The sequence below is a fragment of the Rhinatrema bivittatum genome, chromosome 2 (genome assembly GCF_901001135.1).
Source record: "Rhinatrema bivittatum chromosome 2, aRhiBiv1.1, whole genome shotgun sequence".
NCBI classification, from domain to species: Eukaryota; Metazoa; Chordata; class Amphibia; order Gymnophiona; family Rhinatrematidae; genus Rhinatrema; species Rhinatrema bivittatum.
In genome coordinates this window covers 84,673,142-84,691,220 of record NC_042616.1, presented here as the reverse complement: position 1 = coordinate 84,691,220, position 18,079 = coordinate 84,673,142, and the positions used below count along the sequence as shown (strand labels likewise).

At 38.7% G+C, this 18,079-nt stretch overlaps 1 protein-coding gene across 3 annotated transcripts in view; it reads left to right on the top strand.

Annotated features, from left to right (window-relative positions):
• WDR48 (WD repeat domain 48) overlaps window positions 1–18,079 on the top strand; it is a 149,964-nt gene that overhangs the window by 11,255 nt on the left and 120,630 nt on the right. For all 3 annotated transcript variants that reach the window (XM_029588391.1, XM_029588392.1, XM_029588393.1), the window contains exon 2: window positions 9,648–9,788. In XM_029588391.1, coding sequence (XP_029444251.1) covers window positions 9,648–9,788 — 141 coding nt within the window. The remainder of the gene's footprint in view (window positions 1–9,647; window positions 9,789–18,079) is intronic.

The following is an 18,079-nucleotide window of genomic DNA, read 5'->3' as shown; positions in this document are numbered from 1 at the left end:
CTATTCGAATAGCCACAAAGCTCAACTGGCCAGTGTAATTAAAACACAACATTCAAGTCGTGCTGTGGCTTGATAGACAGTACTGTAATGTTCCTATACTTGCGATTGATTAAATAGCAGGTAATCCTGGTTTAGATTATATTATATTATCTTTCATGAGAGGTTGACATAGGACAGAATGAAAAAACCCCCCCCAAAACATGTTTTTTACATATGGCCAATTTCTACATCCAATAGGTGTGCTAGGGTTCTCACATTGAGAACGTGATCTCACGTATCCTGAGCTATTACTGCCCATGGAGAGGTTACATGTAATAGGAGGGAGGGGGGGGGGGGGGTAGGAAGGGGAGGGGGAGGGATTTCATGTTAATCTGTTTTGCTATAAAGAGGGAGTTTGTAATGTTTATTCCTATCGGGATATTTTTCATTATCCAGGTCCTAGAGCCAGGAATTCGATCCTTTCCTTTTGGGAGTGGGATATATTCTCCCCCGAGTTCAGGCTGGGGAACTCCGGGGGCAACTCAAATGAATTATCTTACTCATCCATCAATATTTTCAAGTGCTCATGAGTGATCCTCTAAGGGTGGCATCATTAAATGTTAATGGCTTGATGTCCTCGATTAATTTATATATATTAATATTATAATTTTTGAGCAGATAAAAAGTTCAAATTGCGTGTCTGCAGGAAACACATCTCTCCGAACAGGAGCATAAAAAATTGAAGTATGAGTGGGTGGGGTCTTGCTTTTTCTCAAATGTGCAAGGAAAAAAAGCAAGAGTAGTCATATTGGTACATAAATCTCTTGCGTTCACGTTTATTAATGAAATAAAGGATCCGTTAGGGCGTTTCGTTATTTTAATTGGATCCATTAAGGGTCGCATGATTACACTGTGCAAAATCTATGGACCAAATCCCCATCATGAATTTTTTGCCACTCTTACACAAACAATTTTAGCACATCAGCAGGGTTGGTTACTTCTGTTAGGGGATTTTAATTGTGTTGCTGACCCGTTACAAGATAGGTTCCCAGCACCAACTTCCTCATATTCTCAGTCTTCTACAGGTATTCAATTTTTATGTGATCAATTGCAAGTCCTAGACTACTGGAGGAGTTTACATCAGACTTCTAAGGACTTCACCCATATCTTAAGAGCACACAACACATTATCATGTATAGACTACATACTATCCTCCAGATGGTCTTTTCCCCAAGTTGCCAAAGCAGAGATAGGCCCCACTGTAATTACAGATCATGTTCTCATTTGGATGGACCACCTTATAGCAGACAGTCCCAAAACATTCAAGCAATGGTGTTTCCCTGTCTCCTTATATCAAGATAAATCCTTCAAGCAATATCTCATGGACAAATGGGAAGCATATGCCCATCATAACAAAGAGCATATCTCAAACACCTTGTTATTCTGGGAGGCTAGTAAAGTGGTATTAAGGGGAGACATTATAGCATATATTAAAGCCAGAAACACGAAACTTAATAAATCCATTTTAGACTTGGAGACAAAACTGAAAGAAGCCAAACACACATTGATTCAGGATTCAACTCCCAAAAACAGATCGGCCTACTTTAATATTCTAAGTGCTCTAAATACATATCTCCACCAAAGGGCCCAATGGAATTTACGTAGTAATGAACATAAACTCTTTAAATTTGGCAATAAGGCCGGAAAGCTCCTGGCAAATGTGGTTAGAGTAGCCAGAAGGAAGTCTTACATAGAAAGACTTAAGACACATAAGAATGAGTGGGCCGCACAGCCAAAAGCTATTTGCAACACTTTAAAAGAATTCTACTCCAATCTATATAGTGATGATAGGACTGGATCCACGGCTGATGAAGATCTCTTCTTCAAAAATTTAGTTATCCTGCATATCACAGCGCAACAAGAGGCTTTCCTCAATAGCTCTATTAAATCCTAGGAGATTTTATATGCAGTTTCCGATAGTAAACTAGGGAAAGCCCCGGGTCCAGACAGCTTTTCCTTTGACGACTACAAATTATTGATGGATAAAGTCACAATACCTCTCCAGCACTTCTACAACTTGGATTTCCATTCATATATTTACCCACTACTGTCTTGATAACCTTTCAAAGACTAACAGCTTTTGGACAAGCAGTTTTGTGAAATCTGTTCTCAATGTAGTCTGCTCTACATAGTATGGGCTGGGTTGCTTACTAAGAAAACACTCCACTGCAGCCTTCAGTTTTGGACCCCCCTCATGTAATGGCTAATTCAGCCTGCTTATTGATGGTAAAAGCAAGTTTGCTTACCATAAACTGTTTTCGATAGATATCATCAGGATGAATTACCATGGAATACCTACCTGCCTTTCTAGAGAGTTCACTACATAGAGTAGCTCTGTTATAGACTGAGGAAACTCATGAGGCAACGCCTGTGTGGGAACTCCTGCACATGCTCAGAGCGCAAAGCTCTACCAGCTTAGAGAGATAAGTCTGTTCGGTGCCGCCGGAGACATCACCCACATGTAATAGGTAATTTCTTCTGCTATCTACAAAAACACCATTTATGGTACTTGCTAATTCCTGGGATAAATAAGATAAAAACCAAAAATAAAGGTCCCTACATATTAATTTATTAATTACATTTACCTATACAGCTATTGCCCTTGTATAAGGGCTTTCACTGATGGTTGCCTCTGCCTATCTAGTAGACTGTGTGGAGCATTGGTACTTATATAAAGTATCCTTATTAACAAACATCAGTGGTAAAAGGCTGTCTGCTATTGTAAAAAAAAAAAAAAAAAGTACATCTCCATGGAAACCCAGGTTTCAAAACCTATTTTAAACCACTGAAAACAGCTTGAAAGGACTTATTTTTTTATGTTTAATAAAAAAAAAAAAAAAAAAAAAAGTTGCCATTAGTAATCATACCCTCCCGAGCAACCTTTACCCTTCCCATCATGAGTCAGTAACCTCTGCCCTCTAAATAGCATCCTATCAAATACTTAGAGATGGGGAAGGACCCATCCCATTGCATAATACTGCTTAGTTAATGCACTGTGAATCTGGTTAAAACATTCCATTGCATTGTTTTTACTATATTGGCATTAACACAGTAGAAAGGGCAAGAAATGCAAAATCACAGAAATATTCAGGAAATAGAAAACACCCAATAATGTCATTCTTTAAGCATTTTCTTTATGGAGAGCAGTATAAGCACACATCTGAGAAATAAGGGGGTAGCATTGGAAGACTTTTGTGAGGTGGAGCTAGTACAAGATACATCAACAACGTCAGTGAAACCAAGACAAAGAAGAAAAACCTTTTAGAAGATGGAGACCAAGTAACTGAGAAGCCAGAGGTTAAGATGTAGTTTCAGTGAGGTTGGAACTTGACCACTAATTGGAAATGCAGACTGAGAGCAACAGCTCAGCAGAACTGAAAATGTAGATGCAAGTACCCAGGAGTAAGAGATTTAAAAACTGAAATAGCCAATTAACGGTAAGTCTGAGACTGTAAAACAAAGGAGCAAAACACTTAGTGAGTGAGACCCAGATAGAGTGATTGGAGTTTGTGTGGAGGAAAGTAAGATTAGTGTGAATGTGGAGATTTGAAAATTAATCTTATCAACTTCCCACATATGAAAGCTGCTAACAGGAAAAGATTTCAGCATAACTCTATCATATATAGATAGTATCAATGTCAGAGATTTCAATCTGACATTTATTCAAAGATTTAGGAGTGGTAGATGTCAGGAGAACTTTACATTTAAAACAAAAAGATTATACTTTAGTCCCATCCTTTATGACTATCTTAATCCCTTACTGTTTATATTAGTAGAGTGCTTATGAAAGATGTAATGCATGTTGAGATTAATAGTATAGGTTGATCTCATCATGCCCCCTGCTGGATGAAAGTGGTAAGCTCTTCCTTAAGCTCTAAGAAAAGATTCTGGACTTTTAATTACAGTGTGCTGAGGGATGAGAAAGTAAAAGATGACCTTAAACATAGATAGAAACATAGAAATGACGGCTGAAGAAGACCAAACGGTCCATCCAGTCTACCCAGCAAGCTTTGCATTTTTTTTTTCTTCTGATACTTATGTTACTCTTGTCTCTTAGTAACCTTTTGGTTCTATTTCCCTTCCACCCCCACCATTAATGTAGAGAGCAGTGTTGGAACTGCATCTAAGTGAAATATCTAGCTTAATTAGTTAGGGGTTGTAACTGCTGCAATAAGCAAGCTATACCCATGCTTATTTGTTTACCCAGACTAAAGAATTCAGACCTTGTTGGTTGTTGTCTGTATATAGATCTACTTTTCTTCATTCCCCCTGCCGTTGAAGCAGAGAGCTATGCTGTTGAAAGCCATAATATAATTCTAAATGGAGGAGGGGATGTTACAGAAGTTATTGTTTGGGACTGCATAAAAACAGTTGTCAGAGGCATATTTTATGGCATTCTCAGCGAGAAAGAAAAGAGCCCAAAATAATAGATCTAGAAATCACTCATAAAGAGAGAAGGACCAAAGAAAACAATGCAAGACTTTACATTTCTAAGAGGCTAGATTGAATCTCATCATGGCAAATTAAGCAATCTTACTATGGGGGTAAAAAGGCAGTAAAACAAGTAGACTGTTGGGTAATAAACTGCAGCAAGAACTAAAGCTGTTACTAAGTTTAAGGGCCAAGCACTGAACTTTAATATTTGATGAGGAAGAGATAAGGAATATAGATTTGCTCAGTTCTATAAATAATTATATGCATAAGGTATCACTTCAGGGTAACATGCCTTGAGCTTTGGGAAAAGCGAGACATGAATATGACAAATAATAAAAAGCAAGGGATTGATTCATGAAGATGCAGTTCTGTTTAATATGAGAAATGCGTGTTTAGTGAATGGGTCTCATTGATGAAAATTGGACCTGTGGTAAATAGTGGATATTGTACATATTAAAATAGTTCTTGGTGAATGAGCCCTTTAAAGCACCAAAAAATCCAAGAGTATCTAGTTCATCTGCTATTGTTATCAGCAGAGGATTGTTTAATACTAGATAGAGATACAAAGGTTTCAATGGCTAGAGGTCATAAGAACATAAAAATTGCCATTCTGGATCAGATTGAAGGTCTATCAAGCCCAGTATCCTGTTTCCAGATAGACCAATCCAGGATACAAGTACCCGACAGGATCCCAAATAGTAGGTAGATCTCATGCTGTGAACACCCATGATAAGCAGTGGCTTTCCCCAAGTCTGCTTGGTTAATAGCTGTTTATGCACTTTTCCTCCAAGAACTTGTCCAATTGTACATTAAGTGAAAAAATATTTTCTTCCAGTTTTTTTTTTTAATATGCTACTTACTAACTTCATTGAATGTCCCTGAGTCTGTATTTTTTTTTTAAAGCATACACAACCGATTCATATTCACTTTCTATTTCACTCATGATTTTATAGACCTCAGTATATCCTGCCTCAGACTTTTCTTCTTCCTGCTGAACAGCCCTACCCTCTGTAGCCTTTCCTCTTTCATCCCCTTTATCATTTTGGTCGCCCTTTTCTATATCTTTTCCAGTTCAGCTATATCTTTTTTGAGATGTGGTGACCAGAATTGTACACAGTATTCCAGGTACGGTTGCACCATGGAATGATAGAGGTATTATGATATTCTCCATTCCTTTCCTAATAATTCCTAACATTGTTTGCTTTTTTCAGTCCTGCTGCACACTGAGCCAAGGATTTCACAGTATTGTCCACAATGATGTCTAGATCTTTTTCCTGGGTGATAACTTCTAATATGGAACATAACATTGTATAACTTCAGTTTGGATTACTTTTCCCTATATGTTTCACTTTGCATTTATCCACATTCAGTTTGATCTGCCGTTTAGATGCCCAGTCTTGCAAGGTTCTTCTGCAATTTCTCTCAATCAGCTTGTGACTTAACTCGAAATAATTTTGTGTTGTCTGCAAATGTATCACCTAACTCTGTGTTCCCTCTCCCAGATCATTTATAAATATTATAAAGCTCTGGTCCCAGTACAGATCCTTGGGGTGCTCCACTGTTTGCAAAAACTAACCATTAAGTCTGACACTGTTTCCTACCTTTTAACCAGTTCTCAGTCCACAACAGGACATTGCCTCCTATCCCATGATTTTTTAATTTTCTCAGGAGTTTGTCAAATGCCTTCTGAAAATCCAAATACCCTAAATCCTCTGCTCACCATTATCTGCATGTTTGATTTAACCCTGAACAAAAAGTAGCAGATTGGTGAGGCAAGATTTGGTAAATCCACACTGGCTGTGTCCCAAAAAGCCACGACTTTCTATATGTTCTATGATTTTGTACTTTAGAATGGAAATTGTTCACCACATGGTGTCGACAAAGTTCCTTAGATCATTCATATGTGAACCAAAAGAGCTACTTAAATACTTGCCCTCTCTTTCTTCTACTGGTCTTAACACCTCATTAGTGAGAGTACATCTCAGTGTCATAGCAGCCTACCATGCTCAAATTGAGGGCAGGCCAATCTTTACTCATCGGTTGATGTCCAAGTTCATGAAAGGTTTATGGCATATTAAACCTCTAGTTGTAAAACCATCTTTTCCATGAGACCTGAATGTGGTTCTCGCACAACTAATGAAGAAACCCTTTGAGCCATTGGAGTCTGCTTCTCAAATTTCTCACATAGAAAGTATTATTTCATGTGACAGTCATGTCGGCCAGAAGAGTTGGTGAACTCTAGGTTTTGTTTTACTCTCCTTATATGCAATTCTTCCACAGTGGTGCTCCGCACCCTCTCAAAGTTTCTATCTTAAGGTGGTGTCAGTTTTCCATATTAATCAAGCCATTGTGTTACCTATGTTTTTTCTGAGTCCACATGCACATGAAGATGAAAAGGCCCTTCATTCATTAGACTGCAAAAGAGCTTTAGCTTACAACAGAAAAAGAACTCTGCCACATTGTCAGGCCTCGCAGCTATTCATCGTCTACAATTCTACATTTGGCATAGAAGTTGCCAAAAGTTCATTGTCCAGCTGGCTAGCAGACTGCATCACACATTGTTATGTACTAGAGGCCTTCAGATTTACAACTCTGTCAAGGCTCATCAAGTTACAGCACCAGTAGCTCATCAGTAAGTTGTACCTCTTGAAGATATCTGCAAAGCTGCAACTTGTTTCTGTCCTCACCTTTATGTCCCATTACTGTCTCAATAAACTTTTCAAAGAGTGATCAGTAGATTTGGGCAAGCAGTATTTTGTAGCCTGTTCACCTACTATTCTACTCTCCATGATGAAGTCTGGGTTGCGTTTTAAATAAATGCTCCTTTGCAGCTTGTCTTCAACTTGGGACTCTCCAGAACCGCTTAGCTCGTTTTAATATCTTAGGATGTATCTGGTCTGATTTTCTGCTTTTGTCCTCTTTCAGTATTCCTAGTTGCACTCTATTCTGTAATTGGCATGGCATGCACCCCATTATCATATGTCTCCAAACACCCCCCCCCCCCCCCGTGCATAATCAGTGGTCTTTCTCCAGTCTCTTCTTCAATTAATATCTAACACAAGCAGTTAGCAGGTCTGCTATTTTCTCATTCACTCCTCACATTTCTCCTTGTCCATGCTCTTACAATCCTACCTTTTCCCTTTTTCCTTTCACTGATGTACCTGATAAAGATTTTGTCATGTCTTTTTTTTTTTTCTTCATCTGTTTTTCTTCTACTCATGCATTTGCCAGCCTGACTTTCTCCACTTCTTTCAGCTTTACCAGAAATTTTCTCAGTACTTTTTTGACATCTTTTATGTTCTGCATGCTGATTGATTGATTAGGAACTGGGGAGTAACTTACAAAGATAACGATTAGGTAGTGAGATTCTATAACTGAAACCTGGCTGAGTATCTGGAAGTCATGTTACATGGTGCTTGTTGCACGATATGGTAATGAGATTCTACAACTGGGACCTGTCTAAGTGTATGGGAGATATGTTACATGGTGCATATTGCATGGTGCATATTGATGGGCGATTATTGTTATGTATTAAAAGCTTGTTCGAATAGCCAGGTTTTGAGTCTCTTTTTAAAGGTGATAGGGCAAGGTTCCTTCCGTAGTTCTGGAGGTAGAGAGTTCCATTGCGCAGGGCCTGCTGTGGATAGAGATCGTTTATTTAACGAGGTTTTGATGGGTGGGGCAAGGAGAGTATCTCTATAAGCTGTTCTTGCCGGTCTGGAAGGAATATGTGGTTGTAAAGGGGTATTGAGATCCAGTGGAATGAGATTGTGTATAGATTTGTGAATGATTGTGAGAACTTTGTACGAGATTCTGAATTTGATTGGGAGCCAGTGTAGGTACCTTAAGATTGGGGTAATATGATTTCTTTTGTTAGACTTGGTCAGAATCTTGGCTGAAGCGTTTTGAAGCATTTGTAATGGTTTTATGGAGTTAGCTGGGAGGCCGAGTAGAAGGGAATTGCAATAGTCAATTTTTGAGAAAATGATTGCTTGTAGGACTGACTGGTAGTCTTGGAACTGGAGGAGGGGTCTGAGGCGTTTCAGGACTTGTAATTTATAGAAGCCATCTTTCGTGGTGTTATTAATAAATCTCTTTAGGTTTAATTGATTGTCCATGATGACTCCGAGGTTTCTGACTTGAGGTGAGAATGAAGGTTGACTGGTGGGGAGAATGTTGGACATTGCATAGTTACTGTCCTGTGAAACGAGGAGTAATTCAGTTTTTTTTTGAGTTAAGGATTAAGTTACTATGCCCTTTTAAGTTTTAAGTTTTTTGCCCTTTTTCAACCATCTCTTTTTTGAAAAGCCATATCCATCTTTTCTCTTATTTACTTTCTTAATGTAAAATTGTTTGCACTTTCTATACTATTATTCTGCTTCACCTACATCCTCCCATTTGCTAGCACCTCCATAGTTACTTCCCCCATTTTACCAAACTTGGTGTATTTCAAATATAGGACTTTGACTTTTATCTGACCTCTCTCTGCCTTTATAGTTATATCAAACCATCCGATATGATGATTAATGGTGCTCATGTAACTGCTTTCCTGGACATTAGACAATGCTTTCTCCATTCCTAAGTACCAGGTCCAGTGCTGCCCCTTCCCTCCTGGATTCCATTGCCGTTTGTTTGAGAGAAGCCCCATGGAAAGCATGTAGGAGCTCTTCTAAGCAAGTCTTCAGATGGGGTATTCTAATTAATATCTGGTAGGTTAAAATCTCTCACCAACACTACCACCTTCCCCTTCCCTGTTCGTTCCCACCTTCAAACAGCTCTCTGTCCAGATCTTCCAGTTGAGGCAGGGGTCTATAGCCTGCACTAGTGAAAATGGACATGCTATCTCCCTTTTCCAAGGTAACCTACAGCGCTGCTTTCTTTCCCCATGACTCCTGTATTTTATTTGCTGTGATATTTTTTTACATAAAGAGCTACACCTCCCCCTTTGGAAGGTGCTATACACTGCCAGACAGCAGGACATGGAAAGAGGATTGAGAAACAAAAACAGGGGAAAAAAAGCAACTGTATTTGCAAATATTTAACTGTTATTTGTGGCATGATCCTGTCATGAATTTTTTCTTTTCAATCTGGATTTAGGCTGATGTTGCCCTTTATCCTCATGAGTGTTTTAAATACAATCACCATTATGACTAAATGTCGTTTTTTTTTTTCAGGTGTCTTATGTGATTCGAGATGAAGTGGAGAAGTATAATAGAAATGGGGTAAATGCGCTGCAACTGGATCCAGCATTAAACAGACTTTTTACAGCAGGGCGAGATTCTATCATAAGGATATGGAGCGTCAACCAACACAAGGTAAAATAAGAGCGCAGATAAACTATTTTAGTCATTTAGTATTTAGTAATGTGGGTGGTAAGTCTTTGTAGGATTTTTTTGTTTGAAGTCTTCTGAATGTACAATTGGCTTTGTAAACTCAGAACTATGAGAATCTGCTGAGAATTGGTTATTATAATTGTTGCAATTAGGGATTTTGTCTTTGCTGACTCTCCAGACCACAAAAAGATTTTTGATGAATTGATCCCTTTTATGTTGTTGCATATATGAAGAGGGTGATCATCTAACTCCATGTCAGTGGGGTGGGGGGGGGGGGGGAATATATTGACCCAGACTTGGTGCATGTTATAAAATACAATTCCTGCGCACACGTGCATTTAGATTTTAATGTCTGTGTGGGCGGGTGGTCTTTTCTGTGCGCAGAGGGTGGGGGGTGATTTTTTTCAATTATGTGTGGCGACACAATCGGGTTTTTTCCCAGTTCTATGTTATCACCGTCTATGTTATCACCAAAAATTAAGTTTGCTTCATTCTTTGCGAGGTGATACCAGGATATTTGTACTTTGGTGTGAACAGGGCTACTAATCCCATTTACATTGACTTGATTACTCAAAGGGTCCAGGAAGCCAATTTATTGTAACCTCAGACATTTACCATTATAATGTTAGGAATTAGTTGGAAGGTAAGAGAATATCATAATGCCTTTGTATAGATCCATGATGAGACCTCTCCTTAAGTGCTGCAGTTCTGGTCGCCCTATCTCAGAAAGGACCTAGCGGACATAGAAAAGATACAGAGAAGGGTGACAAAAATGATAAAAGGGATGGGAAAGCTTCCTTATGGAGCAAAACTAAATAGATTATGGCTCTTTAGCTTGTAGAAGAGATGATTCAGAGGGAATATGATTGAAATTTATAAAAACATGAGTGGGATAGAACGTATGAATAGGAAATTCTTTACCCTTTTAAACAATACTAGGACTACTGACACTCCATGAAACTACATAGCAGCCAGCAGATGTAAAACAAATTACAGGAAGTATTTTTCGCTCAGTGCACAGTCAAGTTATGGAGTATGTTCCTGGAGGGACCCAAAAAACAGAAAGGAAGATGGTCTATCAAAGCCGTGAGGATTAAGAAAAAGAGATGGATCCAAAGGTCCTTGATAAATGAATTGCCCAGTAGATGCCCAACTCTAGGCCTGAGTTTCGCCCATATAGGGGCTTCTTCAGGGGCTGTTCAAGCAAAAAATGTTACTTAACAGTATGCACATTGAGCATCCAATGCCTTAGTTATAGTAATGTTGTCATGGAAATGCGGACCAGTGAAAAATGATCTGTTTATATTTATATTATATTTATATGGTCTGTTATATTTATATGGTCTGTTTATATTTATATTTATATTCCTTCTTTGAACCATCTCAGCTCCCGCTCAGCCTAAATACTTTCTCCTTGACCTCCCCTATACCATCCCAGTACCCCCCCTGCTCCCTCCCCTCCACCCACCCCTCAGCAACCTTTCCTTGAAAGTACCATTGCTTTAATGTACCCTTGTTTCCTCCACCCCCTCCTCTCCTTTTCCCTCCTCGCTCCCTCCCTCCCTACTCCCCCTGCCCCTGCATTTAATTGTACATAAGTGCACATGCCTCCTTTATACTGTAAATAAGTTCATATGCTAAGTTCATAAGTGCACACGCCTCCTTAACATTGTTTATGCATATCTAAAATTAACATGGATAATCAAATCCCATTTCGTTCAACAAAGTTGTATCTCTGCTCGTTGACTCTCTCTCCTTGTACTTTCGTATTTTATCCAGTATAGTATATTATCCAGTTATTATCCAGTTAGCCCTTTATCCTCGTTCATTGTAATTTCCTTTCTCAGTTACTTGTGAACCGACATGTGTCCTACGAATGCCGGTATATAAAAAGTGTTAAATAAATAAATAAATTATCAGTTCTTATGAGTCTAAAGAGTTGTTAAATTAATTGTTGCTGATTTTATAAAATATACTTTGAAGTACAGAATGTAATTGCTCAAATAATAAATGGTCCGGATTTCGATGACAACATTACTATAACTAAGGCATCGGATGCTCAATGTGCATACTGTTAAGTAACACATTTTTTGCTTGAACAGCCCCTGAAGCAGCCCCTGTATGGGCAAAAGTCGGGCATCTACTGGGCAATTCATTTATCAATAAACATTTATCAAGGACCTTCAGATCTATCTCTTTTTCTTAATCCTGAATGCTGCTGGAGGACATGGTGAAACCAACTAACATAGTGGAGGTTAAAAAGAGGATTTGACAGGTTTCAGAAGGAAAAGTCCATAAACCGTTATTAGCTAGATCAGAGCTTTCCAAACTTTTCATGTTGGTGACACACTTTTTAGACAAACATAATATCGTGACACAGTAATTCAGTCTATTAGCAAACCGAGGTTAAAGGTTAAACGAACGAAATGTATTTCGACAATTTATGTATGTTTCTTTAAATACATAATAAAATGTTTCATGACACAACCTATCTTGTGAAAACCTTTCATTTATATTAAAAATATATAATATTCCAAGATTAATGTTATTGTTATAATTTATTTATTTATTTATTTTTAGATTTTTATATACCGGTGTTCCTGTATTAAAATACAGATCACATCGGTTTACATTGAAACATAAAAATTACGCCAAGAGGCGGTACATATAACAAGGTTATAGAACTTGGAAAACATGGAAAACAGGTTCGAAAAATAACATTGAGAAAATTGAGTAATTTATGAGTAACAATAATAAAACAAAGTTATTGTGTTATTCAATTTACCTCTTTAATGAGATATATGAGCTTGATGGGATGAACACAGCTTTTGAATATTTGGTGTTAATAAAAAAAAGTCCAAAGGGTCTTCTGCGTAATTTTAAAAAACTGGCCAGTTTCACACTATAAAATTATTTGATAGCCTCATTCAACTAATTCTATATGGCTATGAGAGTGAAGTCTGGAATTTATAGGAAGGGACAGAATGTCAATATAAATCCTGCACCTCCAGTTCTGTAACTCTGTGCATCCACTGAAATTCCCCCAAACAATGGAGCTTGGATGTTTCCCTTACAGCTTATCATACTAAAAAATATTTTCAAATTCTGGTGTCACCTCACAGTAACAGCAGCACAAACACCTTCCACTGCCAAGCACATTGTGAACTAACACAAAACCCCGCAAAAAAGACACTCAAAATCTATACTGCAAGCCCATTGTAACATAACAGTATTAACACCAAGGACTCAAACAACAATAACCCTACCTGTGAAAAAGCAAGAGTAAATATTACACTGGGTCCTAGAATACCAATACACCACCTACTGAGGAAACAAAACAAACCAGATTGCTATAGATCCCTATGCTAGCAGAATCTCTCATCGTGGTCACACACACACAGAGAGCAGAGACAGACCCTCACCAAATACAGAATACAAAATAAAGGAGCACAAATTAGACAAAAACTGAAATGGAAACCCCAAGAAGCCAGATTCTGTGTATTAACAATGGAAAAATAGAACCACCATTCCTCATAAAACAAATAAAATCAAGAAACATAAAGCATCAGTTATAATAGTAAAACCATACTAATAAAAGAATATTTTAAAATTACTGATAAATAGAATTTCTATTAATTAAAATCATATACATTTTTTACAATTTCCCAAACACTAATAAAATATTTCAAAACAGCACATATTTATTTATTTATTTAGGATTTTTATATACCAACATTCTTACATTACATGTAAATCATACCGGTTTACATAGAACAAAACAGCTGGAGAATAATTCCATAGTCTGATACAGTGAACAATTACAAATTAAACTTATTTATCGAGGCAATGAAGACACATCAGGCAGGATTCATGGCAGGCAGGAAAAGGGGAGGACCACTCCCGTGGGTCCCCTTTTTATTGTGCATACATTCAATAGCATACAATGTGTAATCACATCATTGGCTCCTCTCCCCATAGCATACAGACGTGTCACTACACTATTGGCTTGGCTCAGGGGGTGTGTACGGATCATTTCATTGGCTGCTGAATCCTATACCTCCTGTCTTTGTCCTGCATCTGACTAGGGGCAACTAGCCCTTCTTTCAGGTAATCAGGGTTAATTATAAGCTAGAGAAATACGTGACAGTCAGGTATCCTCTCCTTAGGCAGAGAGGTTTAAGCACTAGTGTTTGCTTCATTCAGTGCAAAGGCCAGGGAGAAGGGAAGTTAGTGTTAAACCCTGACATGGCCTTCCTGCAAAGCTCATAATTCCCCACATCTCACCTTTTCTGTTTTTATTTAAGCAGCATAAGAATATCTCTGAATCCATGCTTTAGATCCCTACTGAAATCTGTTATGTCTTGGAAATGGGCTGGAGATAGGGGAAGGGGGATATGGAGAGAAAAAGCTGAGTCGGCGTGGTGTGCCATCTGCCGCAGAGCTCCTGAATCTCCACATCACCCAGAGCTGGTGCAGCGTGGTGTGCCAACCGCTGCAGGGCTCAGGATTCCCTATTAAGCATCATACAAGACATCTTTGTATCCGGGCTGAGAGCAAGGTTTTAGTATGGATATGAGGTTGGGTATGCACTGAATACAGCAGCACAGGCAAATAATTAAGACAATTATAGTAATTATAATAGAAATCACCCTTTTGAGACCAGAAATATCAGGGAGCCAGGACCATAGCCAGTCCCATGGAGAAGTTGGTATTCTGCCTGAAAGTGGTGCATCAGCAACCATGGTTTCTATCTGCTCTATGGTATGTGTGAGGTTTGCTTTATAAACTGATATGTACACACAGCAATGAGATTCAATTAATGCACAAACACCCCTTTGAAGCTAAAATGGTATCTAAGGCATAGCGGTTCTGTAATGCTACCTCTCTAATCTGAGAAACTTCTGTTGTGAGTAGTTTTAATGCATGGACTGTCTGATTGAATAGGGCAGTCGTCCAGTTAGCTAGGATGTGTAAGTCTCTGTAATTCATAGCTGTCCCCATTGGGGGAAACAGGCTTCTAGCTACCTGGGTTTCTGTATACTTATCTATGGGATTATTGATCACCTCCCTTTTGTTACGGAGTCTTGCTTTGGGTAAACTGTATACTGCATAGTATGAGGGGAGGATGTAGCCTAGAGTGCATCTGCCTCTCCATCTTGGGGAAATGTTCATATATGCTCTACGCCCACATAGCATCCAAATGTTTCCTAACAGATTAGTGGACATGTCATTGGTATTTTTAATCTGTGTTATCATTTGGGCTACATAACTACAAAGGGTAAATCCCCCGTCCCCTCTATACTCTCTGCACCTGCTTGGGTCTCCCACTGCACATCCTGAAATCTGCCAATTGCACATATATGTGGTATAATTATGTAAGTGTTCAGTGATTAATACAAAGGTTCGGTTACAATATGGATATTTTCCCACCTGAAGCCCCTTCCCATCCCCTGGATCATAGTCCCAACAAAGAGCGGCAGTCTCTTGAATACGGCTGCCGATGGGTATTATGGTATTACCAACTGGAGAAGTAATGAAAACACCTCTCTGTAAAGGATAATTAGTCCATACTGTAAGGTTAAATGGTACAGCATGCATCAGTCGATTCAACAGGTGTGAAAAGTTCTGTGCATCGAGGATGTACATGTTGTCCTGCCAGAGTCCTTGTTCGGTAATCACCATAGCTGGAGAAATAAGGCAAAGGAGGAGGGTGCAGAACACAATTATTAATGAGTTGGCATTCAGGCAAGAAAAGGCAGCTAATAAGTTCTCTGGAGTTTTCTCAAGGCCTTGCTGTTCCAAGAGTTGTGCAGGTTGGTCAGATAGCGCTTTGATCTGTCCCCAGGTCATGTGGTGCTGCTTTTTGCGAGGAGTCCGGTCTCTCCTTCTGAGGGCTGTGGAGGCTCAGGGAGAAGTTGGGGATTGGGTCCTGTAGACCTGGACACCTTTCCATCTTTCCACAGCTTGATACGGTTCAGTACCGTATACAATATAAATGCTTAACTTTAATTCACAAAGCCATCTATGGCAGGAATTCTGAATGGCTAAATGCCTCATTGCGCATTCACGTTCCAGCACGGAACTTGAGATCACTCGGACAGGCCCTGCTGACTATACCATCACCCAAACTGGCTCATCTGAGTTCAGTGAGGGAGAGATCCCTGTCTCTAGCAGGACCAAAGATGTGGAATTCCTTGCCTGTTGAGATCCGGTCAGAGGAGAATATCAATAGTTTCAGGAAGCAAATAAAAACCTGGCTATTTGAACAGGCCTATGTTAACTAACTGACTTCGCCTATCATATCCCTATAGATTGAGGAGATGTAAGAAGGGTTAAAAGGGAGATGATTCGATGGGTAAGAGGATGGGAAGGAGGGTAAATTGTATGAGGAATGGGGAAGAAATGGTGGGGTTTTACTTATGATTGTACTTAAAATGGTTTTAGTTTTAATTTAATTTATTGATGATGTAAGATGTGCAAGGATATGTTTCCTATATATGTATTTGAGTGTTGCTACTGCAACTCAATTTAATGTAAATCGCCTTGAAATTAATTTGAAAGTCGGTATATAAAGTTGAATGAATGAATAAATAAATAAATAAATAAAATGGCTTGGAACCCAAAGTGGACCTGTGGGAGCAAGCACAGCAGCTTCCATGCCAGACAGGGTTAGGTAACATTCTATACAAAACTGATGGTTGTGGGTGACTAACCCTAGTCCCATAATGATTATCCGCGGCTGTGGTCTGATTTGAACCTGATATGTTTAGATGATTTAAAGTAAACAATTTATTTATTTACTTATTTATTTATTTATAGATTTTTCTATACCGGGGTACGTAAATAACATCACCTCGGTTTACATTCAAACAGTAATTCAGCATTGCGCTTTACAATATAACAAGGTAACTAAACGAAAAACAATACAGTATATAACTTTATATTAATAGAATATCAGCAATATATGAGAGATTGTGGCAGTTAGGAAGAGTAGTTGAGGATTCAGATCATTGATAGTAAGCTTTTTTAAATAGCCAGGTTTTAAGGTTTTGTTTAAATTTTTTGTGACAGAGTTCCTGGCGTAATTCAGAGGGCATGGTGTTCCATATTGTTGATCCAGCAATGATGAAAGATCGATCTTTTGTGCTAGAGAGTTTAGTCAGATTGGGTGCTGGGATATTTAGTTTGGCTAAATTCTGGAATCTCGTTGGGCGGGAAGACGTTTTGAATTGTAGTTCATCTGTAAACCAGAGCATTTCTCTGTTTTGAATGGCTTTGTGTATCAGCGACATAGATTTATAAATTATCCTGTAAGCCACAGGTAGCCAGTGCAAAGACTGAAGAGCTGGAGTGATGTGATCATGGCGGCTTGTGTCGGTGATAATGCGGGCAGCTGCATTTTGCAGCATTTGTAAAGGTTGAATGGTGGCTTTGGGTAGACCCAGTAACAGAGCATTGCAGTAATCAATCTTTGATAAAATAGTTGCTTGTAAAACTGTGCGGAAATCATATTGGTATAATAGAGATTTAATCCGTTTAAGCGTAAATAGCTTAAAGAAACCATTTTTTACCGTATCCGCGATGAATTTTTTAAATGTGAGATTGCTGTCAATGATTATACCAAGGCTGCGTACTTGTTGTGAAATAGTGGAGTTGTTTTGAGCAATATCAGAGTTGATCAGTATTGTATTTTTTGGAGGTGAAATTATGATAAGTTCAGTTTTATTGGTATTTATAGCCAATTGGTTGTCTGTGAGGATTGTTTTAATTTCTAATAAAGCTACCTTCCAGGTATTCAGTGCATTTGTGATTCTGCTGGTTATAGGTATGAGTATTTGAACATCATCTGCGTAGATGAAGTGTTGAAGACCCAATTTAGAGAGTAGCCGGCATAGCGGTGTAAGGTAAACATTGTTCAATGTGGAGGAGAGAGAAGATCCTTGGGGGACTCCTTGAGAGAGGTTTCTTGGCTTGGATTCACTTCGTCCACATCTAACGCTGTATGTTCTATTGCTCAGGAATGACTGAAACCATAGTAAAGCCGATCCCGAGATACCTATTTCAGAAAGACGGGTAATAAGAGTGTTGTGGTTTACCGTGTCGAAAGCCGCTGATATATCAAGAAGGGCGATGAGGTATGATTTGCCAGCATCTAAAGCTTTTAGTAGCACCTCAGAAAGTGATATCAAAAGTGTTTCCGTGCTGTGGTACTTTCTGAACCCATATTGAGATGGAAAGAGTATTTGATGATCATCTAAATAATCAGATAGTTG